This window comes from Gadus chalcogrammus, chromosome 13, assembly GCF_026213295.1.
Source record: "Gadus chalcogrammus isolate NIFS_2021 chromosome 13, NIFS_Gcha_1.0, whole genome shotgun sequence".
Lineage (NCBI taxonomy): Eukaryota > Metazoa > Chordata > Actinopteri > Gadiformes > Gadidae > Gadus > Gadus chalcogrammus.
The window spans coordinates 4,928,179-4,946,682 of NC_079424.1; the positions used below are offsets into that span (position 1 = coordinate 4,928,179).

General features: G+C 51.5%; 3 protein-coding genes across 3 annotated transcripts in view; all 3 read left to right on the top strand.

Annotated features, from left to right (window-relative positions):
* Positions 1-487: 487 nt before the first annotated feature.
* endou (endonuclease, polyU-specific) lies at positions 488-5,651 on the top strand. Its single transcript, XM_056605524.1, has 9 exons — positions 488-576; positions 1,168-1,290; positions 1,432-1,554; positions 2,625-2,802; positions 3,407-3,612; positions 4,135-4,248; positions 4,460-4,566; positions 4,865-5,007; positions 5,362-5,651. The coding sequence occupies exons 1-9, from the start codon at positions 516-518 to the stop codon at positions 5,474-5,476; spliced, it is 1,170 nt and encodes a 389-aa protein (XP_056461499.1). The 5' UTR covers positions 488-515; the 3' UTR covers positions 5,477-5,651.
* A 7,121-nt stretch (positions 5,652-12,772) lies between these two features.
* On the top strand, positions 12,773-13,780 carry LOC130402293 (neurogenic differentiation factor 4-like). Its single transcript, XM_056606437.1, has one exon. It carries the CDS (start codon positions 12,773-12,775, stop codon positions 13,778-13,780), a length of 1,008 nt encoding a protein of 335 aa, XP_056462412.1.
* Positions 13,781-14,686: 906 nt separating this feature from the next.
* The window catches only part of LOC130402296 (zinc finger protein 385A-like), a 10,064-nt gene continuing 6,246 nt past the window's right edge, over positions 14,687-18,504 (top strand). The window contains exons 1-2 of the mRNA XM_056606447.1: positions 14,687-14,783; positions 15,529-15,563. Of these exons, the coding sequence (XP_056462422.1) occupies positions 14,687-14,783; positions 15,529-15,563 (132 nt within the window). The remainder of the gene's footprint in view (positions 14,784-15,528; positions 15,564-18,504) is intronic.

Below are 18,504 nucleotides of genomic sequence, written 5' to 3' on the forward strand. Positions count from 1 at the left end.
ATACACCCTGGGAACAACGACATCTGCAACTCCAAAAGGATATATATATATATAGAAAGAGGGAGAGGGAGAGGGAGAGAGAGAGAGAGAGAGAGAGAGAGAGAGAGAGAGAGAGAGAGAGAGAGAGAGAGAGAGAGAGAGAGAGAGAGAGAGAGAGAGAGAGAAAGAATGACAGACGGAGAGAGAGAGCATAAAATGAGCTAAAAACATATAAATAAGCAATTATAGCCTTGATACTAGTTAATACTGTTTAATATTATGTAGCGCACAGCTTAGGACCAATGCGAGTGAGAAATGAAGACCAATGGCCAAAATGTGTTTCATGTCAATGTGTTGACATGAAATGATGACATTTCATGTCAACACATTTCATGTCAACACCACCCATCCAGTGAAGTAAGATGGGTGGGGCTTCGCCCCACCCATCCTGCTTCACTGGATGGGTGGGTTGGAGACGGTATAAAGGCCCCCACACATCGCTCTGGACTATTGTGTCTGCCGACGGTGTGTGAGCCATGCTGAAGACCACTCTACTCCTCTCACTCCTGGGGGCCCTGGTCCCCCAAGGGAGCAGCAGTAAGATCTCCACTATCTCCTCCTAACCCAGAGCCTTTCTCCTCACTGCAGGACTGGTGTCTCCTCCACTACCTCCTAACCCAGAGCCTTTCTCCTCACTGCAGGACTGGTGTCTCCTTCACTACCTCCTAACCCAGACCCTTTCTCCTCTCTACAGGACTGGTGTCTCCTTCACTACCTCCTAACCCAGACCCTTTCTCCTCTCTACAGGACTGGTGTCTCCTCCACTACCTCCTAACCCAGACCCTTTCTCCTCTCTACAGGACTGGTGTCTCCTTCACTACCTCCTAACCCAGACCCTTTCTCCTCACTGCAGGACTGTTGTTTCCCCCAGGGGCACCAGCTCCCGGACTGTGTCTCTATGGTCCTGGTAATCCTCTCTCTGTCCCCTGACAGGCTGGCCTCATGTAGCGGTCGCTGTGGTTATAGAACTGTCTCTCTATTGTCAGGTCATCTCGTCTCTCTGTCCCATACACTGTGGTTATAGAACTGTGTCTCTTTAGGTCTGGTCATCTTCTCTCTCTGTCCCCAGACACTGTGGTTATAGAACTGTGCCTCTATAGTCGGGTCATCTTGTCTCTCTGTCCCCAGATGCGATGGCCACCTGCAGCGGTCGCTGTGGTTACGGCACGGACAGCGGCTACCCCTGCCAGTGCAACACGTCGTGCGAGCGTTTCGGCGACTGCTGCTCCGACTACGCAGCCCTCTGCAAAGGTGACTGAAGCCGGCCGCCTCTCGTTAAGACTCCCACACCGACTGCTGCGATCAGGGGAGCAGTTTCGGGTCCGTTAGTGAGTCAGAAAGATCCACCAACACCTCCTCCTCCTCCTCCTCCTCCTCCTGTTTGGCCCCCAGGCGCTGCCACCTCCTGTAAGGGCCGCTGCAACGAGGCGTTCGACTCCCAGAACAAGTGCCACTGCAACTCCAAGTGCAGCCAGCACGGCAACTGCTGCAGCGACTACAGCAGCCTCTGCGGCGGTGAGACCGAAGACCTCCTCTGCTCTCCTCCTCTCCTCCTCTCCTTCTCTCCTTCTCTCCTTCTCTCCTTCTCTCCCAGTCCTGCTTTTCCGCGGCCTCTCCTTCTTTCCTTCTCTCCTTCTCTCCTCCTCTCCTTCTCTCCCCCGTTCTGCTGCCCCCGGCCTCTCCTCCTCTCCTTCTCTCCTTGTCTCCTTTTCCCCTTCTCTCCTTCTCTCCTTCTCTCCTCCTCTCCTCCTCTCCCAGTCCTGCTGCCCAAGGCCTCTCCTTGTCACCTCGTCTCCTTGTCCCCTTCTCCCCTCCTCTCCTCCGCTCCTCCTCTCCCCGTCGTGTTGCTCGCAGCCTCTCCTTCTGGCCTCTGTTTGTTTTAAAGAGGCTTGTGGTCTGGTTCCCAGGGTCCTGGTAGATTGTGCGATGAGTCTTTCCACTGAACTGAAGGGTGGAGGAACCGATTAATCATTGAGAGATAAGTTATACTTATGTCACAATCCGGCTCTGACTTCATTGTAACATTTATTCAGCGTTACACAACTTACACAATTAAAGGTTCACACTGAACCTGAGCTGTTTCCAATGATGTTTACCTACTATTTGTTATTGAGGATAGTTTGAGGGAAAAGGTCAACGAGGGAATTATCTTTCCATGATCTATGATCAAGAGCAAGATTTCCAGGTTACCCAAATATGGTCACATAAAAGACAAGATTAGAATTTTCTTTCTCATTTCAGTATCCATGGCGACTCATTTTGCGAACCTAGCCTGCCATTCACCATACAAACCACCGGGTGTCACTGTTGTGTTTTGCGTCATAAATACTTGAATCTGTCTGGGCTCCTCCGGCATCATGTTATGAATGAACAGTATAATCATAGTACACCATGTGTGTGTGTGTGTGTGTGTGTGGGTGTGTGCGTCTGTGTGTGTGTGTGTGTATGTGTGTGCGTGTGCGTCTGTGTGTGTGTGTGTGTGTGTGTGTGTGTGTGTGTGTGTGTGTGTGTGTGTGTGTGTGTGTGTGTGTGTGTGTGTGTGTGTGTGTGTGTGCGTGTGTGCGTGCGTGCGTGTGTACCCACAGGTGATGCAGGTGGAGGTGGGGGCGGTGGCTCCGTCAGTGACAGTGAGATCAAAGCCATCTCAGAGGCTCTCTACAGCCTTGACTCCAACAAGGCCTCCGCCTCAGAACTGGTCCTAGACCCTCAGGTCCTGGTGTCCGACTCCCAGACCAGCTCTCAGAGAGACCTCGCCCCTCTCCCGTGAGATCCATCAATCCAACTTTATAGATACAAACATCCATACATAAGTCATCCCTCACCACTCCAAGTGCTGAACACAGAACTGAAAGTAAAAGTTAATTAAAGGTGACAGATTATAGTAACACGGCTAATCAAACTTACACCTGGTGGTATAATATGTTACCTTTAAGAACAGGAGTTTGAATACAAAGAATGAATGAATATATCAAATAACAATCAAATAAATACAACTAATTATAAATGTGATAATACAAACATACATACATAAGTCATACATCCCTCACCACTCCAAGTGATGGAAAGTAAAAGTTAATTATAGGTGACCTATTACAATAACACGGCTAATCAAACTCACACCTGGTGGTATAATATGCCACCTTTAAGAACAGGAGTTTGAATACAAAGATTGAATGAATATATCAAATAACATTATACAACTAAAACTAATTGGAAACGTGGCCGTGCAGGCTTTCACATCTCGCCGTTCCTCATCGGACGCATGGCGTTGGTTCCCAGCCGCTCTCTTTGTTAAACCTCTGAGTGTCCCAGGGTGAGGCATGGAGGCTCCTCAGCTCCCTGACGTGTGTCTCCTCGTCGCCTCCAGCTTGTTCCAATTCCTGGACGAGGAGGCCCTGTTCTCCAGGCCCACTTTCGCCGCCCTGGTGGCCCTCCTGGACAACTACCAGCGGGTGACGGGCCAGGACGAGGACTTCAGCCCACAGCAGCTGGCGGAGCAGGAGACCTTCGTCAGGGAGACCATGTCCAAAACGGCGCTGGGCAGGAAGCTCTACGCCTTCCTCTCCTCCCAGGGTACGGCTCTCAGCTCAACATTTGTTTGGTCATGGTTTGGTTTGGATGGAATGAGTCCTTATGGTTCTGTTTGGATCGAGTCCTCATGGTTCGGTTTGGACTGATTCCTCATTGTTTGGATTGAGTATTTGTGGTTCTGTTTGGTTTGAGTCCACATAGTTTGGACTGAGTCCTAATGGTTTGGGTTGAGTCCTCAGGGTTTGGTTTGAGTCCACATAGTTTGGACTGAGTCCTAATGGTTTGGGTTGAGTCCTCAGGGTTTGGTTTGAGTCCACATAGTTTGGACTGAGTCCTAATGGTTTGGGTTGAGTCCTCAGGGTTTGGGTTGAGTCCTCAGGGTTTGGGTTGAGTCCTCATCGTTTGGATTGTGTCCTAATGGTTTGGGTTGAGTCCTCAGGGTTTGGGTTGAGTCCTCATCGTTTGGATTGTGTCCTAATGGTTTGGGTTGAGTCCTAATGGTTTGGACTGAGTCTCCCATTCAGCCTCCCCAGTCAACACTGTGGGCTCTGTGTGTCTCCGCAGGATACTACGCCTCTGAGGAGGACTTCCTCCAGGACCTGAAGATGATGTGGTTCGGTCTGTACTCCAGGAACAACAATAAGAAGGATTCCAGCGGCTTTGAGCACATCTTTGCAGGTTCCTGAGGCACCACACAGACTACATGTCTATGAATGCCGGGTTATTTATTATCATCGGGTGCAGTGTTGCCAGATTGGGCCCTGATTTCCCGCCCAATCTGGCAACCCTGGCTGCAGCGCTCTGCAGCCAGGGTTGCCAGATTGGGCGGGAAATCGGGGCCCAATCTGGCAACACTGATCGTGTGTTGACTTCATATCTGTGTCTTCAGGAGAGATCAAAGGAGGGAAGATCTCTGGTTTCCACAACTGGGTTCAGTTCTATCTTCTGGAGAAACAGGGCCTGCTGAACTACTACAGCCACAGCTTCGATGGACCGGTAGGCCTGATACCTCATCTTCACCCTCAGTTTTATCGCCATCCGTCACTCCAACGTCCTCACCTGAAGCCACGGCAGCTGAACTGTTTCAGTCAAATATATCGAATCCACGCCTTGAATGGAAAGATGGATTCATTGGTTTGATTTGATGATTCTTCTTTCTTCCTTTCTATCTTCCCTCCTCCTTCCTCCCTCCACCTTCCTTCCTCCCCTCCTCCCCTCCCTCCCTCCCTCTCTCCCTCCCCCCCTCCCTCCCTCCCTCCCCCCTCCTCCCATACTCCCACCCTCTCCCTCGTAGTGGACCTCTTATCCAGACGTTTTGGGCATGCAGTTCCAATGGGACGGATACTTCAAGCAGGTGGGCTCGGCCATCATGGGCTGCAGCCCTGAGTTCGACTTTGCCATGTACAGCCTCTGCTACATCACCCGCCCTGGGAAGAGGTCAGCATCGCTTCATCTACGTTTACATTTGGGGCATTTATCCAAAGCGACTTGCATAAGTACATTTGTCAGAAGAAAGGGATACAACAATATATCGCTGTGTCGGTACAGTAAAGAGGTTCATAGGACCAAGTGCCAAGCGCTAACAATAACTAGGTTAACCAACAAAGATAGCTAGGATAAGATGCTACACGATGCTAAGTACTGTTTTTAAGTACAATGACGTACAACACACAATAAGGGCGTAACAGGGGTGTGGGGGTGTGGGGGGAGTAAGGGGGTAGGCTATGCAAGGACTAGGTGAACTCTGGTTGTTCGTGTGTAGCTTACCCCCTGTGTTCCCCCCGTTCACAGGTGCTACCTGAGCCTGGGAGGCAAGCAGCTGATCATCCAGACGTACACCTGGGACAACTCCTCCTACGGGGACGGAAAGAAGTACATCGGCTCCGCCTTCCCTGCCACGCCCTAGGAGATAGGATGCTGACCTATGGGAGCCCGAGAGCCGGCAACCTGCAGAGCACACATGTGTGACTTTGAATAAAACACCTGAACTAAGCTTTCCTCTTGGTGATGAGTGATCAAATCGAAAGGTGCATTTTGTTAATAAATTGATTCAACCAGTGAAACATGAATCGTAGCATTGTGGAGCATCTGCTTCAGTGTGGAGATGTTGTTGAGGAGAGCTCGAGAACACAATGCCTTCTAACGGCCGTGAGCGAGCTGCGCCTAATGGGCCCAACAAGAGCTTTACGCTCACAATGCAGACCTGGGACCAGCGGCCAGCCGCACAATCCCTTACTGTCTCCTCCACCGCTCAACACAAACCAAAGGCAGCGTTTTGCATATAAACCCCAGAAACAAAAGGACAGTAACTGATCCCATTCTGCTTGACCTGCTCCAAACAGAAGCAACTAAACCTTCTCTATCAGCTGTCCCTAAAGCCGCGTGTGCCATCCCAGCTGGGGAGAAGTTGTGTTGCATGTCTGTGTGTTTACATATCTGTATGGGTGTGTGTGGAAATATTTATGTGTGTGTGTGTGTGTGTGTGTGTGTGTGTGTGTGTGTGGGTGAGTGTGTGTGTGTAAATACATTTACATATATTTATATATCTCGATATATAAATATTTATATATATTATATATTTTGAGTGTTTGTGTGTTTTTTATATATATATGTATGGGTGTGTGTGTGTGTGTATGCATATATGTGTGTGTGGTGTGTTTGTGTATATATTTATATATGTGTGCGTGTGTGTGTGTAATGTATGATTATATGTGTTTGGTTTGTGTGTGTGTGGAGTGTGTGTGTTTCAATTTATTTACATACTTGTGTGTGGTGTGTGTGTGTGTGTGTGTGCGTGTTTGTAGATATCTTTTTTAATGTGTGTGTTTGTTTGTCTGTGTGTGTTTGGATATTTATATATATATGTATGGATATATTTATGCATGTGTGTGTGGGGTGTATGCGTTTAGATATATTTGTTTGTATTTGTTTGTGCCTGTGTGTGTGCGCGTAGATATATTAATATGTGTGTGTGTGTGTGTATGTGTGTGTGTGTGTAGATATAGTAAGGAGTGTGTGTGTCTATGTTTGTGGAGATATATTAATATATATGTGTGTCTGTGTACGTGTGTGCATGCGTGTGCGTGTGTGATTGTGTGTGTGTCTCCAGCTGGGCAGGAGGTCCGGTCCACTCTCTCCCTCATCCGGGGTGACTAACAGGATAACTGCAGGGTCTGCCGACGGAACAGGGCTGCATGTGAGACGCCTGTTTAAAGAACGTCTTCCAGGGATGAATCTGATCAGGTCTATTGTCCGGCGGCGTCCATGCAGAGCAGGAACAGAGGAGTCACTTCATGAGCGTCTCTCAGCCAGTCCTCCGTCGAAGGTCCCCCGTACGGGTCAGCTCTCGCATTGAGTCCACAACAACGCCGCCCCCGGTGTCTCCGACACTCTTTGGTCGGAGCGTTTTAAATTTTATGAGCGGCTGACCCCAGAAATTAGAAAAGCAAACGCAGCCTTCTCGAACACTCCCTCCCGCTCCTGCAACCGAGCGGGATTCAATTAGCTCCCGTCGGCCCGAATAATATAAAAAAACAACTCCATTGTTTCTTTTGTCACCCACACAACTTCATAATCGAGTTATAGCTGGCCACCCGCCAGCTCCTCGCGGCCCCCCCCAAACCGGGGCTCCTGTGGGCCCCCACGTCCCGCCACCTGACTTGTGTTCGGTAATTATATTACGGCGCGCCCCCGTTAGCGTGCGGCGGCTAATGGCCACGCGGCCTCCAGCTGCAGAGACAAAGCTGCTTACGGCCAGACAATGGGGGCCGTGGAGGGACGCCCAAGGCGCTCAGCCAATGAGCACACACAACAGGGGGCCAGCCCGGGCTTAGGGACAGGGGGGTAGGGGGGAAGGGGGGGGGGTGGTAGCGCCAAGGCACAAGGCCTGTCTCTTCACTTCGTGGCGGGACCCCTCACAATGAGCTGTGAGGGGTGCCCGGTCAGCGTCACCCTTGGCTCCGGGTTTGGGTGGGTGCTGCGGGGCGGGGGGGGGGGGGTTAAGTCTGGCCGGGGTGCCGGACCCTTGTCGGAGTTGACGAGGGAGCGTGACACGCAAAGGAACGTTCATTCTGCGGCGCGTTTGGGTTCTAAAGACGACCTGGAGGCCCGCTTTGAGAGGAACGGAGCGGGGAACAAGCCCAACTCTTACAATCAGAGAAATGGAACTGTTTGTAGCTGCAGTGTGTGTGTGTGTGTGTGTGTGTGTGTGTGTGTGTGTGTGTGTGTGTGTGTGTGTGTGTGTGTGTGTGTGTTTTTGTGTGGACGTGTTGGTTGTGTGGTGTGCGCCTGTTGCATGTGTGCGCATGTGTGTGTTTGTTTTGCCCAGTCTCTCGTCGAATGTGTGCACGTCAATTCACGCGCGGCTAACTGGGAGGTTAACGACAATGTGACATTTTAAATTGCACACACACCAAAACTCCAAGACACACACACAAATGCACACACAAACATACACCAAAGCACACAGACACACACACACAAATGCACACTCACACACCAAAACACACATACACACACACACAGACACACACACACACACACACACACACACACACACACACACACACACAAACGCACACACACACACACACACACACACACACACATTCCCAAAAAAACACAGACACACAGATAAACGCACATACAAACATACACACAAAAACAGACACAGACACACACACAAACACATACCAAAACACACCCAAACAGAAATAGACACAAACGCACACACACACACTCATACACACACACATGCATAAATGCGCGCACACCAAAACACAGTAACAAACGCACACATGCATGCACACACATACATACATTAACGCACACAAACTCACATGCACATTTAGACACTCACCAAACGCTCACTCATGCAGCCACTCTCGCAAACACACACACACACACAGACACACACACACAGACACACAGACACACACACACACACACACACACACACACACACACACACACACACAGATAAAGTCGTGGTGTAAAAGTAGTTCCTGTCTCTCTGAGGAATTGGAATCCAACAGATGGACTCCCTGTCCCGTGCACTGGGGACCCAAGACAAGGTCACGCTGATTGTGCAGCAGAGTGGAGGGAGGGCAGTTCATCTGCTCTGCGCTGCTCCCCCTGGTTCTGTCAGGTGAGGGGACCCTCTGGACCCCATGTCGTGTTCAGGTGAGGGGGGGGCTGATGTAAGGTCCATGTGAGCCAGGAGATACCAGGGTGCTTCACCGTCCAAACGCTTGCCAAACAAAGCACCCTACGGTGCTTAAAGATCGGCACCCATGAAGGGACGTCAGCAGTGGTCCAAATGTGCTTTTGGTTTTTCTGATGCACAGATCTTGTGTTGTTGCCTTCTATTTTTTATCTCTGGCTGCGGTTGAATTATACTTTGCAGTTACAGCGTTGTTGAGATGATCTCAGATATTAAACTATTATTATTATTAAGAGGCTGAATATCCAATGAGGCAGCGGGCAGGAGACAGGAGGCAAGGGGTAGGATAGAGGAGACAGGAGGCGAGGGGTAGGATAGAGGAGACAGGAGGCAAGGGGTAGGAGACAGGAGGCAGGGGGTAGGAGACAGGAGGCAGGAAGCAGGAGACAGGAGGCAGGGGGTAGGAGACAGGAGGCAGGAGGCAGGAAGCAGGAGCAAGGAGGCAGGAAGCAGGGGGCCGGAAGCTCCAGGCTCCAGGAGACCCGGGCTCCAGGCTCCAGGCTCCAGGAGGCCCGGGCTCCAGGCTCCAGGAGGCCCGGGCTCCAGGCTCCAGGAGACCCGGGCTCCAGGCTCCAGGAGGCCCGGCCTCCAGGCTCCAGGAGGCCCAGGCCTCCAGGCTCCAGGAGGCCCGGCCTCCAGGCTCCTGGAGGCCTGGGCTCTAGTATTCCCAGGCTTGCGGTCCTCCGGGGAGGCCGGGACACGCAGGCTATTCCCACTCCGGGCTGCAGGTGTGGAATAGGGGGCGCGGGGATTCAAGGGGAGGAGCGGCGAGGAGGCGCGGCGGCGGGGGACCGAGGCGGGACACGGGGGGGTCCTCTGGGGGGGGGGGGGTGGGGGGTCCGGGGGGGCGGCGGCCGCGTCACGTGCTCCTGCTCCACAGGAACTCATCACAGCTGAGTTCAGATGAAGTCTAGCGGGAGGAGCCTCCCTCCCCCCCCGCCCCCCCCCCACCCCCCCCCCCCTCCCCAGGGTCAGGGGGAGGTCAGGAAGGACCCTCTGGTTCAGGAGAGCCGGCTCACTGAGGGGGTCCGGCTCACTGAGGGGGTCCGGCTCACTGAGGGGGTCATACTCACTGAGGGGGTCCGACTCATTGAGGAGGTCCGGCAGATCTGAGGGGGTCCTGGACTCCAACTTTGAGCTCTCGACTTGTTCTGTTCGACCCATGTTATTCTTAAATATTTATAATCTATTATTGAAAAAATTATGCCGATAATTATTAGGAATATGCAAAACGAGGGGTTATGTTCTGTGCATCGGGACTGCTTGATGCATGAAGCATGAGATCAATATCTGGTGTAAAACAAAACCCTCTTGAGGTTATGCATACATATACATGTATATTATAAATAGTAATATATGTATGCGTAAATATATAAAAACACTAAAAATTGTACTTTGTGAATCAATGTTGAATTGGTTTTAAATCAATGTCTTGAATTCATGTTATTGGATGAAGGGGAAATACAAGGGTCCGAGGGGGGGGGGGTTAGATGGGCTCACCCTGATCTCAGTGGGGAGGTGTGTGTGTGTGTGTGTGTAGGGGGGCGATCTCACCCTGGGCTGCTCGCTACTCTATCGACCTGCAGAGTGGCTTATGTCCTGTCTCGTGAAAATGACTCTTCGGCCAAATCCGTGAAATAGGTCCTGCCAGGCCAGATCGGGATTAAACCCGCGGTCTATTGTGCGAGGTAATTCTACCCCCCTTCCCTCCTCCACTTCATAATTGACCCCTCCCACCATGAACGCGAAGAACTGCGGAAAATCTTTTTTTGTGCAAATTTATTTGCCCGAGTGCAGTTGAAATAAAAATTGAAATAAGGAATAATTAGCTAGTCAAGAGTGTTAAGATTTAAGTTATCATTATTAATACACTACAACTACACATTTGAACACAGTCCCAGCCATAAAAAGAAATAGATACAATTCGCATTCAATAGGAATTTATAATATCTTTCCTTCCTTCCCTACCTTATAAAATTAATCTTTATGATACTTAATAAATATTCTCGCTGATCACAGGCTGACCTCGGCCGCGGGGATGATGAGTGAAAGAGCGACGGCGCGAGCACCTGCTGCACGCGACTTGAAGCTGTCACTTAAAGTTAGACTCACGCGACAGAACACACACACGCACGCACGCACACACGCACACGCACACACACACACACACACACACACACACACACACACACACACACACACACACACACACACACACACACACACACACACACACACATGGGGGTGGGGGGAGATGCTGCCACGGGTAGGCCACGCGCAGGCGACACTTGTGGATGTAAGTAGGGGCGGGGTATAAGCAGGGGGCGGAGTGTAAGTAGTGGGCGGGAGTCAGCTTCACGTTAAAGCCGGGGGCCAATGCCGCGCCGCAGCACGCGTCGCCAGCCGCCCGCTCGACCAGAGGAGATCAGCTCAGTGGATCAGAGTTGAGTTCAGTGTTGATGGTCACAAGAGGCTCCATTACGCCATCTCCTGATTTAAAGCATCTCTCCGGAACCGCAGCTCCTCAAGTGCTCCTGGATCGTTGAGGTAGGCCTATGTATGAACTGCGGATTGATGGAATGTATCGTTAGGACTCGATAGGACTCGGTAGGACTAAATTGGACTCGGTTTGACTCGGTAGGACTAAGTTGGACTCGGTAGGACTCGGAAGGGCCCGATAGGAATCAGTTGGACTCAGTTGGATTCAGTTGGACTCAGTTGGACTCGGTAGGACCCGGTAAGACCCGCTAGGACTCGGTAGAGCTTTTTATAGCGAGAAATAAAATTGTTCCTTGCAGAAAAATCTGTCCTGGGGGTAAAAAAAGAAAATAAAAAACTTTTTCCGCATCAATTACATCATTACTTATCTGACATTCCTCTTTCTTTAATAATTATCTGACCATCCTCTTTCATTGAAAAGTCTGATGCGTCAAACTTTACTTTCAATGCATTTCAAACCCAGACGAATGTGCGCTTTATTCTGACGCAGCGGGTTTATATGCTCTCCGGGTCTACAGCAACAACAACCCGTTTAGATCAGGATTTATTCCCTTAATTAAATCAAATAAAAAATACATAAAGGCCGACCCAAATAATCAATGCAATAGACAATAGAGTATTTAGTCGTTTCGCAGTGCGAGGCGTGCTCTAATTCAGGGGGACGTGTTGCGCTGATCTGGGACCTCCGGTAATCCTGCTGCCAGCCTCATCTCCCCGCAAATCCCGCACTGGCCCAGATTGAAGGAGCATCATGTCACTGCGACTTTATCTTGTCGTGGAATTACGAGTTTTGAACTTCCCTCGGATTATTCCAGCCTGTGGCTGCGTGCACCTAAAGTATAACTGCACAAAGATTACCAGAACGACGGGATTTACTGCGCAAAATAAACCCAACGGCATCTACTGAGTATAGTGGGAAGTTGAGCTTGCCGCTATAGAGCGGGAGCTGACCAGTGCTGAAATTATATCACAAGGAAATACAGCGTAATACGTAGACCCTGTAGGGCTTTATAGCCTGCAATTTAACAATACATTATCTTCCTCATTTATGATATTATAGAAATATAAATTCGGATTTTGTGGTCCAGCTCCTCTCAGGACCTAAGATTCCCTTTGACCCACAAAGATTCCCTTTGACCGACGAGACGAGCCAAGACTCTTCAGCCAGAGATAAGAGGGCTAAATATAGGTGACTTACCAGGACTAGGTTTCCTGGTGGATTTAGGTCCCGGTGTGACACCCTAGTGGCCTACAAGCCCCGATGTTAGAGTCCACTAATCACTGACCAGACGCCTCTGTCTGTGTTTTCATGTTGATACTGAATAGATATTTTTAGGCCGGCCTTTCTGCATTAATTTATGAAAATGTTTTCCACTCCACAAAAGGGAAACGTGTTCTAAACGTTAATAATAAATGTTAATACTAAATGTTAATAATACATTTTATTAACGTTGCTTCTTCTCCGGTCCACAGGGGGCGACCATGGCCAAGCCGTACGAGAGAGCCGGCTCTCGGGACGAGGACGTCAGCCCGCTGCAGTGGACCGACGGGGACATGAGCTCCCCCGACACGGAGGGCCCCGACACAGAGGGCCCCGCCACGCCCCACATCTACAGGTCGGGGGCCCCGGAGCCCCGGGGGGGTGGCAGCCAGGTGGGCAGCGAGGACATCGAGGACGACGAAGACGACGACGACGACGACGACGACGACGACGAGGATGGGGCGGACGACGACGAAGAGGGCCCCAAGAGACGGGGGCCCAAGAGGAAGCGAATGACCAAGGGCCGGCAGGAGCGTTTCCGCGCGCGGCGCGTGAAGGCTAACGCCCGCGAGCGCTCGCGCATGCACGGGCTGAACGACGCGCTGGAGGGCCTGCGCAGCATCATGCCCTGCCACTCCAAGACCCAGAAGCTGTCCAAGATCGAGACGCTGCGGCTCGCCCGCAACTACATCTGCGCCCTGAGCGAGGCCCTGGAGGGGGGCCAGTCCCTGGAGAGCCGGGCCTTCCTGGAGACCCTCTGCAAGGGCCTCTCCCAGCCCACCAGCAACCTGGTGGCCGGCTGCCTGCAGCTGGGGCCCGGGGCCCCCGGCGAGCAGACCCAGGACCGGACGGGGGGCCCTCGGGGGCCGCCGGCGATGGGCGGGTTGGGGTACTCGGGCTCCCCGGGCCTGCCCAGCCCCCCCTACGGCAGCCTGGACTCCGCCCACCTGCAGCACATGCGGGCCCTGAAGGGGGCGGGGCCCGAGCAGCAGAACGACTACGGGGCGGCGGGTCTGGGGACCCCCCCCTACGACGGGCCCCCCACGCCGCCCCTCAGCATCGGCAGCAACCTGGTGGCCAAGCAGGAGAGCTCGCCGCACTACGGGCCCCCCCAGCACTACTCGCCGGCCCTATACCCCACGGCCGGCTACGAGGTGCACCTGGACGCGACCTACGACCCCTACCACCCGGCCCACATGACCCCCACGCAGATGATCTACCGCCACTAGGGGGCGGGCGGACTTTGAGGAGCTGCGCGTTCTGCGGGCGGCGCAGCAGAGACAGGACGTTGTGAAGAGCTGCGACAATGACTCTGACGCTGTTTCACCTAAAGACCAAATAAGTTATGTCCTGTTTTGGGCCTGGCTGGAGGCGATGGCGCTCTGACCTCTGACCTCTGAGGCTCTGGGCTGATGGACGTCTTCCGGTTTGCATGACTTTGCATCGAGCACTTGGGACACAGCTGTGGTAACGTGGAGCAGTGAGAAAAATTCCTTATTTATGTCCTGATCTGATATTTATGAGGCTCTGATGGTGTGTGTGTGTGTGTGTGTGTGTGTGTGTGTGTGTGTGTGTGTGTGTGTGTGTGTGTGTGTGTGTGTGTGCGCGTGTGCGTGCGTGCGTGCGTGCGTGCGTGCGTGCGTGCGTCTTTTTCTAGATGTATTAATAGTTGTGTCATGCTGTGTTCTCCATGTGGCCTGACGTATACTGATAGTATATTCTCTACGTTGTTGTTTTTTCATGTTTTGCACTTAAAATAACCTAAAGTCGATGTTTTAGCGCATTCAGAACCCTTTGTAGCGAGGTTTCACCAGAGGGGACTTCTCAAGGAAATACCAAACAGTTCTCAGGTGAAACTGACTCATTATGTCATTAAAACAAGATCCACTAACGATGCAACACCCATTTTCATTGGCTGTGTCGTTCTATGTTCTGTATGTCTAATTTATTCTCCCGATGATCTGAAATAAACAACCTCATAACTTAAGTATCATTGGAGGGTCCTTCTTTAATCATCCCTCTGTTGACCTTTCCCATGGTTCTCCATGTGGGGGCCCCTGAGGGCCCGGGGCCCTCTTAGGCCGGGGGTCAGAACTTGCTGACCGAAGTCAGACCCTGGGGGGGGGGCCCTAATGATGACCGGGGGGCCCCTGCCGTCCGGGGTCAGACCCTGCGGACCGGGGGCCACCACTGATGACTGGGGTCAGACCCTGCGGACCCCCGTGGCCCCTGGTGCTGCTGTACGGGCCCCCAGCCACCGGGCCCCCAGCCCGGCCCCAGGCTTACGCTCCATTGTGCGTGGCTCACCTCTCGGCTGACTCCGTGACACGCAGACAGTGATCCGGTCTCCTCGGGGCCCCTCACATCCCCCTCTCCATCTCGGGGCCGGTCTTGTGGTTTGAGCTCCTCTAATCCGGTCCTAATGAAAGAGGAGCAGGATCAAGGCCGTGATTAACATGGCTTCATGGCCGACCGGCTCACACACTTTATTCCTCCATAGATTGGGACGCGTAATCCGCTCCTTTCAGCAGGGGGTCAGACCGTATCACGTCACATCAGACCGGGTCCACGTCAGACCGGGTCCACGTCAGACCGGGTCCACGTCAGACCAGGTCCACGTCAGACAGTCTAGTAATGGACCCTTCTGTTCTAAGGAACCTCCAGCGAATGATGATGTACTGGTGCCCTTCACACATTAACGGAACAGCACCATAACACTTATATTGTACACTGCACGCACACATACATATACATATACACACACACACACACACACACACACACACACACACACACACACACACACACACACACACACACACACACACACACACACACACACGTAGACACACACACGCGCGTGCACTGATGCCTACTTTAAATGGTGCTGGGATTAATGGTGGTTGCTATGGGGTTGCTACGGGGTTGCTATGGCGCTTGTTTGTCTGTGACCTCGTGACCCCGTGGCCGGACCCAGTGGAGCTGAAAGGAGCAGTGGAGGGCGAGGAGCAGGTGACCCTACCGTAGTCAAACCACAGCACATCACAAGGGTAATGTTATTCATGTTAATGTTATTAACAGCGCAACAGGAGAACGCACCGCGTTTTCAACAGTATATCGCGGCCTGATGTTATTGGCCCCCCTTGACCGATTGGGAGGACAGACCACCCACTGAGCGCTCGGCGGGGTCAAAGGTCGCTGTGGTCGGGCTCCTCTGTGGGTAGGATCCAGTGCACGGCCGCGGTGACCTTTGACCTCGGCGGCGGGCCCCGCCCACGTGGACGGCTCCGCCCCTGGTCCGGCCGGCTGGGCGGGTATTAGGTAATGTGGGAGTTCATACTATGGATTAAAACATAATCCTGATCAACATGGGCACTGATGGACATGCCTCCCTGATGCGGTCTGAGAGAAATATATTGCTTTGTTCTCTGTTTTGACAAGGATTAACTTAAGCCGCTGTGTGTGTGTATGTGTTTGTGTGTGTGCTCGAGTGTGTGTGTATGCGTCTGCGCGCACGTGTGTGTGTGTGTGTTTGTGTGTGTGTGTATGCATTTGCGCGCGCGCGCGCGCGTGTGTGTGTGTGTGTGTGTGTGTGTGTGTGTGTGTGTGTCGTGTGTGTGTGTGTGTGTGTGTGTGTGCAGGATGTGTGTGTGTGTGTGTGTGTGTGTGTGTGTGTGTGTGTGTGTGTGCAGGATGTGTGTGTGTGTGTGTGTGTGTGTGTGTGTGTGTGCAGGATGTGTGTGCGTGTGTGTGTGTGTGTGTGTGTGTGTGTGTGTGTGTGTGTGTGTGTGTGTGTGTGTGTGTGTGTGTGTGTGTGTGTGTGTGAGAGAGAGGGAGGGCGAGGTCATTGGTTTCAATGTATTTCATAAAATTGATGGTTGGATTGTGTATATTAAGGTGTAGGTTTCATTCCGATCCCTCTTATGATGGTTCTGTGATAGATTGCCCTCCTCCTCCTCCACCCAGAGTCGCACAGCTGCCCACTGAGAGACCGTGGGTCAACTCACCAGTAGCTGGGTGGGTCAATCTGCTGTCACCAGTATCACACTGGGTGGGTCAGTCTCGGTCACCAGTAACACACTGGGAGGGTCAATCTGCTGTCACCAGTAACACACTGGGTGGGTCAGTCTCGGTCACCAGTAACACACTGGGAGGGTCAGTCTGCTGTCACCAGTAACACACTGAGTGGGTCAGTCTCGGTCACCAGTAACACACTGGGAGGGTCAGTCTGCTGTCACCAGTAACACACTGGGTGGGTCAGTCTCGGTCACCAGTAACACACTGGGAGGGTCAGTCTGCTGTCACCAGTAACACACTGAGTGGTCAGTCTGCTGTCACCAGTAACACACTGGATGGGTCAGTCTGCTGTCACCAGTAACACACTGGGAGGATCAGTCTGCTGTCAGCTCACCAGTGCTGCAGGATTGTTATTGTGGATGAGACAGTATTAAGCAGCTGATCTCATGTCTGCATCGCTGCATTAAGGCAGTAATCCTGACAGAAGAGGGGTAGTTAAGACAGTAACTCCTTAACATGCTGAGTAGGAGCCGAAACAACATCCCACAGATCACTGGTTGATGATGATGGGCCGGTGAGAAAACCACTACGGCAAATTGGACTAGATAGTCCCAGACTAAACCAGTGTTCCCAGCACAGTGGGCCACAGTCAGTTGACTCATAGTAATGATAGTATTTATACTGTAGAAGAAGACGTATCCCCTTCATAACATTAGGCAAAATTGAAGGCTCTTTGTGCGCATTATGTGTGATACGGTTTTTCTGTCAATGGACAACGAAAACATAAACTGGAATATACTGCCACCGTGTGGCGAGAATCAGGAAATGAATACAATATCTTTATCTGATATATATAATGAGATACATATGATAATGTATATATATTATTAGATCTATATTATTATTTATCTTACCTGCTGCCTTCAGACCGAAAACGTCTCGCTCCACAAGAGGAAGAGCTGATCAGCTGATCGGGTCATTTTACTAAGTAGCCTCAATGCATTTCATTTTAAAAACTATAAATCAACCAAATTAATAAGCCTACTTTTTTACATTGCAAATACTTTAGAACGATCCACAATTAGTCCTGTAAGGCAGTTAATGGACAGCAGGTGTTCAAGTCCCGCTTCTGGAAACGTCATGGGGGCAGGACGACACCTGAGCTTCAAACGATTACGTCATGGCGTTGTACCGCGGCTCCCGGCAAAATTGGGTGTGACGCTTAAGGATAACTTCATTAAATAAAGATGTAACACAACTGCACGATTGCTCCTCGCATCACTGCTACTGTCAGGACATTATGGTAGGCTCTGACGGAGATATGGGATCTGAGCAGTTCAGAAGAACACAAATGTGCTCTCTGTGGCAATTAGGATGTGTATATCTCTGTCTGTCTGTCTGTCTGTCTGTCTGTCTGTCTGTCTGTCTGTCTGTCTGTCTGTCTGTCTGTCTGTCTGTCTGTCTGTCTGTCTGTCTGTCTGTCTGTCTGTCTGTCTGTCTGTCTGTCCGTCCGTCCCTCTCTCCGTCTCTCTCTCTCTCTCTCTCACTCTCTCTCTCTCTCGCTCTCTCTCTCTTTCGTGCTATATATAAGTTATACGATGTCCTGCCATACTTAACCGTTGAGTTGTAAAGATTTTATAAGAAAGTTGTTATTGTAAGAGGTTATGGCGAGAGAGACAGAGTGCAGAGCGAGAGAGAGAGAGGGGGGGGGGGGGGGAGAGAGAGAGAAGGGGGGAGAAAGAGAGGGAGCAAGAGAGAAAAGGTGGGAGTGTGAGGGGGAGAGAAAAAGAGAGATATTGATGTGTGAGAGAGAGAGAGAGAGAGAGAGAGAGGAGAGAGAGAGAGAGAGAGAGAGAGAGAGAGAGAGAGAGAGAGAGAGAGAGAGAGAGAGAGATAGAGAGAGAGAGAGAGAGAGAGAGAGAGAGAGAGAGAGAGA

Coding starts and splice junctions, on each gene's coding strand:
- endou (XM_056605524.1), top strand. CDS start 516: ATGCTGAAGACCACTCTACTCCTCTCACTCCTGGGGGCCCTGGTCCCC. Junction 4,249..4,459: donor CTTTGAGCACATCTTTGCAG/GTTCCTGAGGCA, acceptor CTGTGTCTTCAG/GAGAGATCAAAGGAGGGAAG. Junction 4,567..4,864: donor GCCACAGCTTCGATGGACCG/GTAGGCCTGATA, acceptor TCTCCCTCGTAG/TGGACCTCTTATCCAGACGT.
- LOC130402293 (XM_056606437.1), top strand. CDS start 12,773: ATGGCCAAGCCGTACGAGAGAGCCGGCTCTCGGGACGAGGACGTCAGC.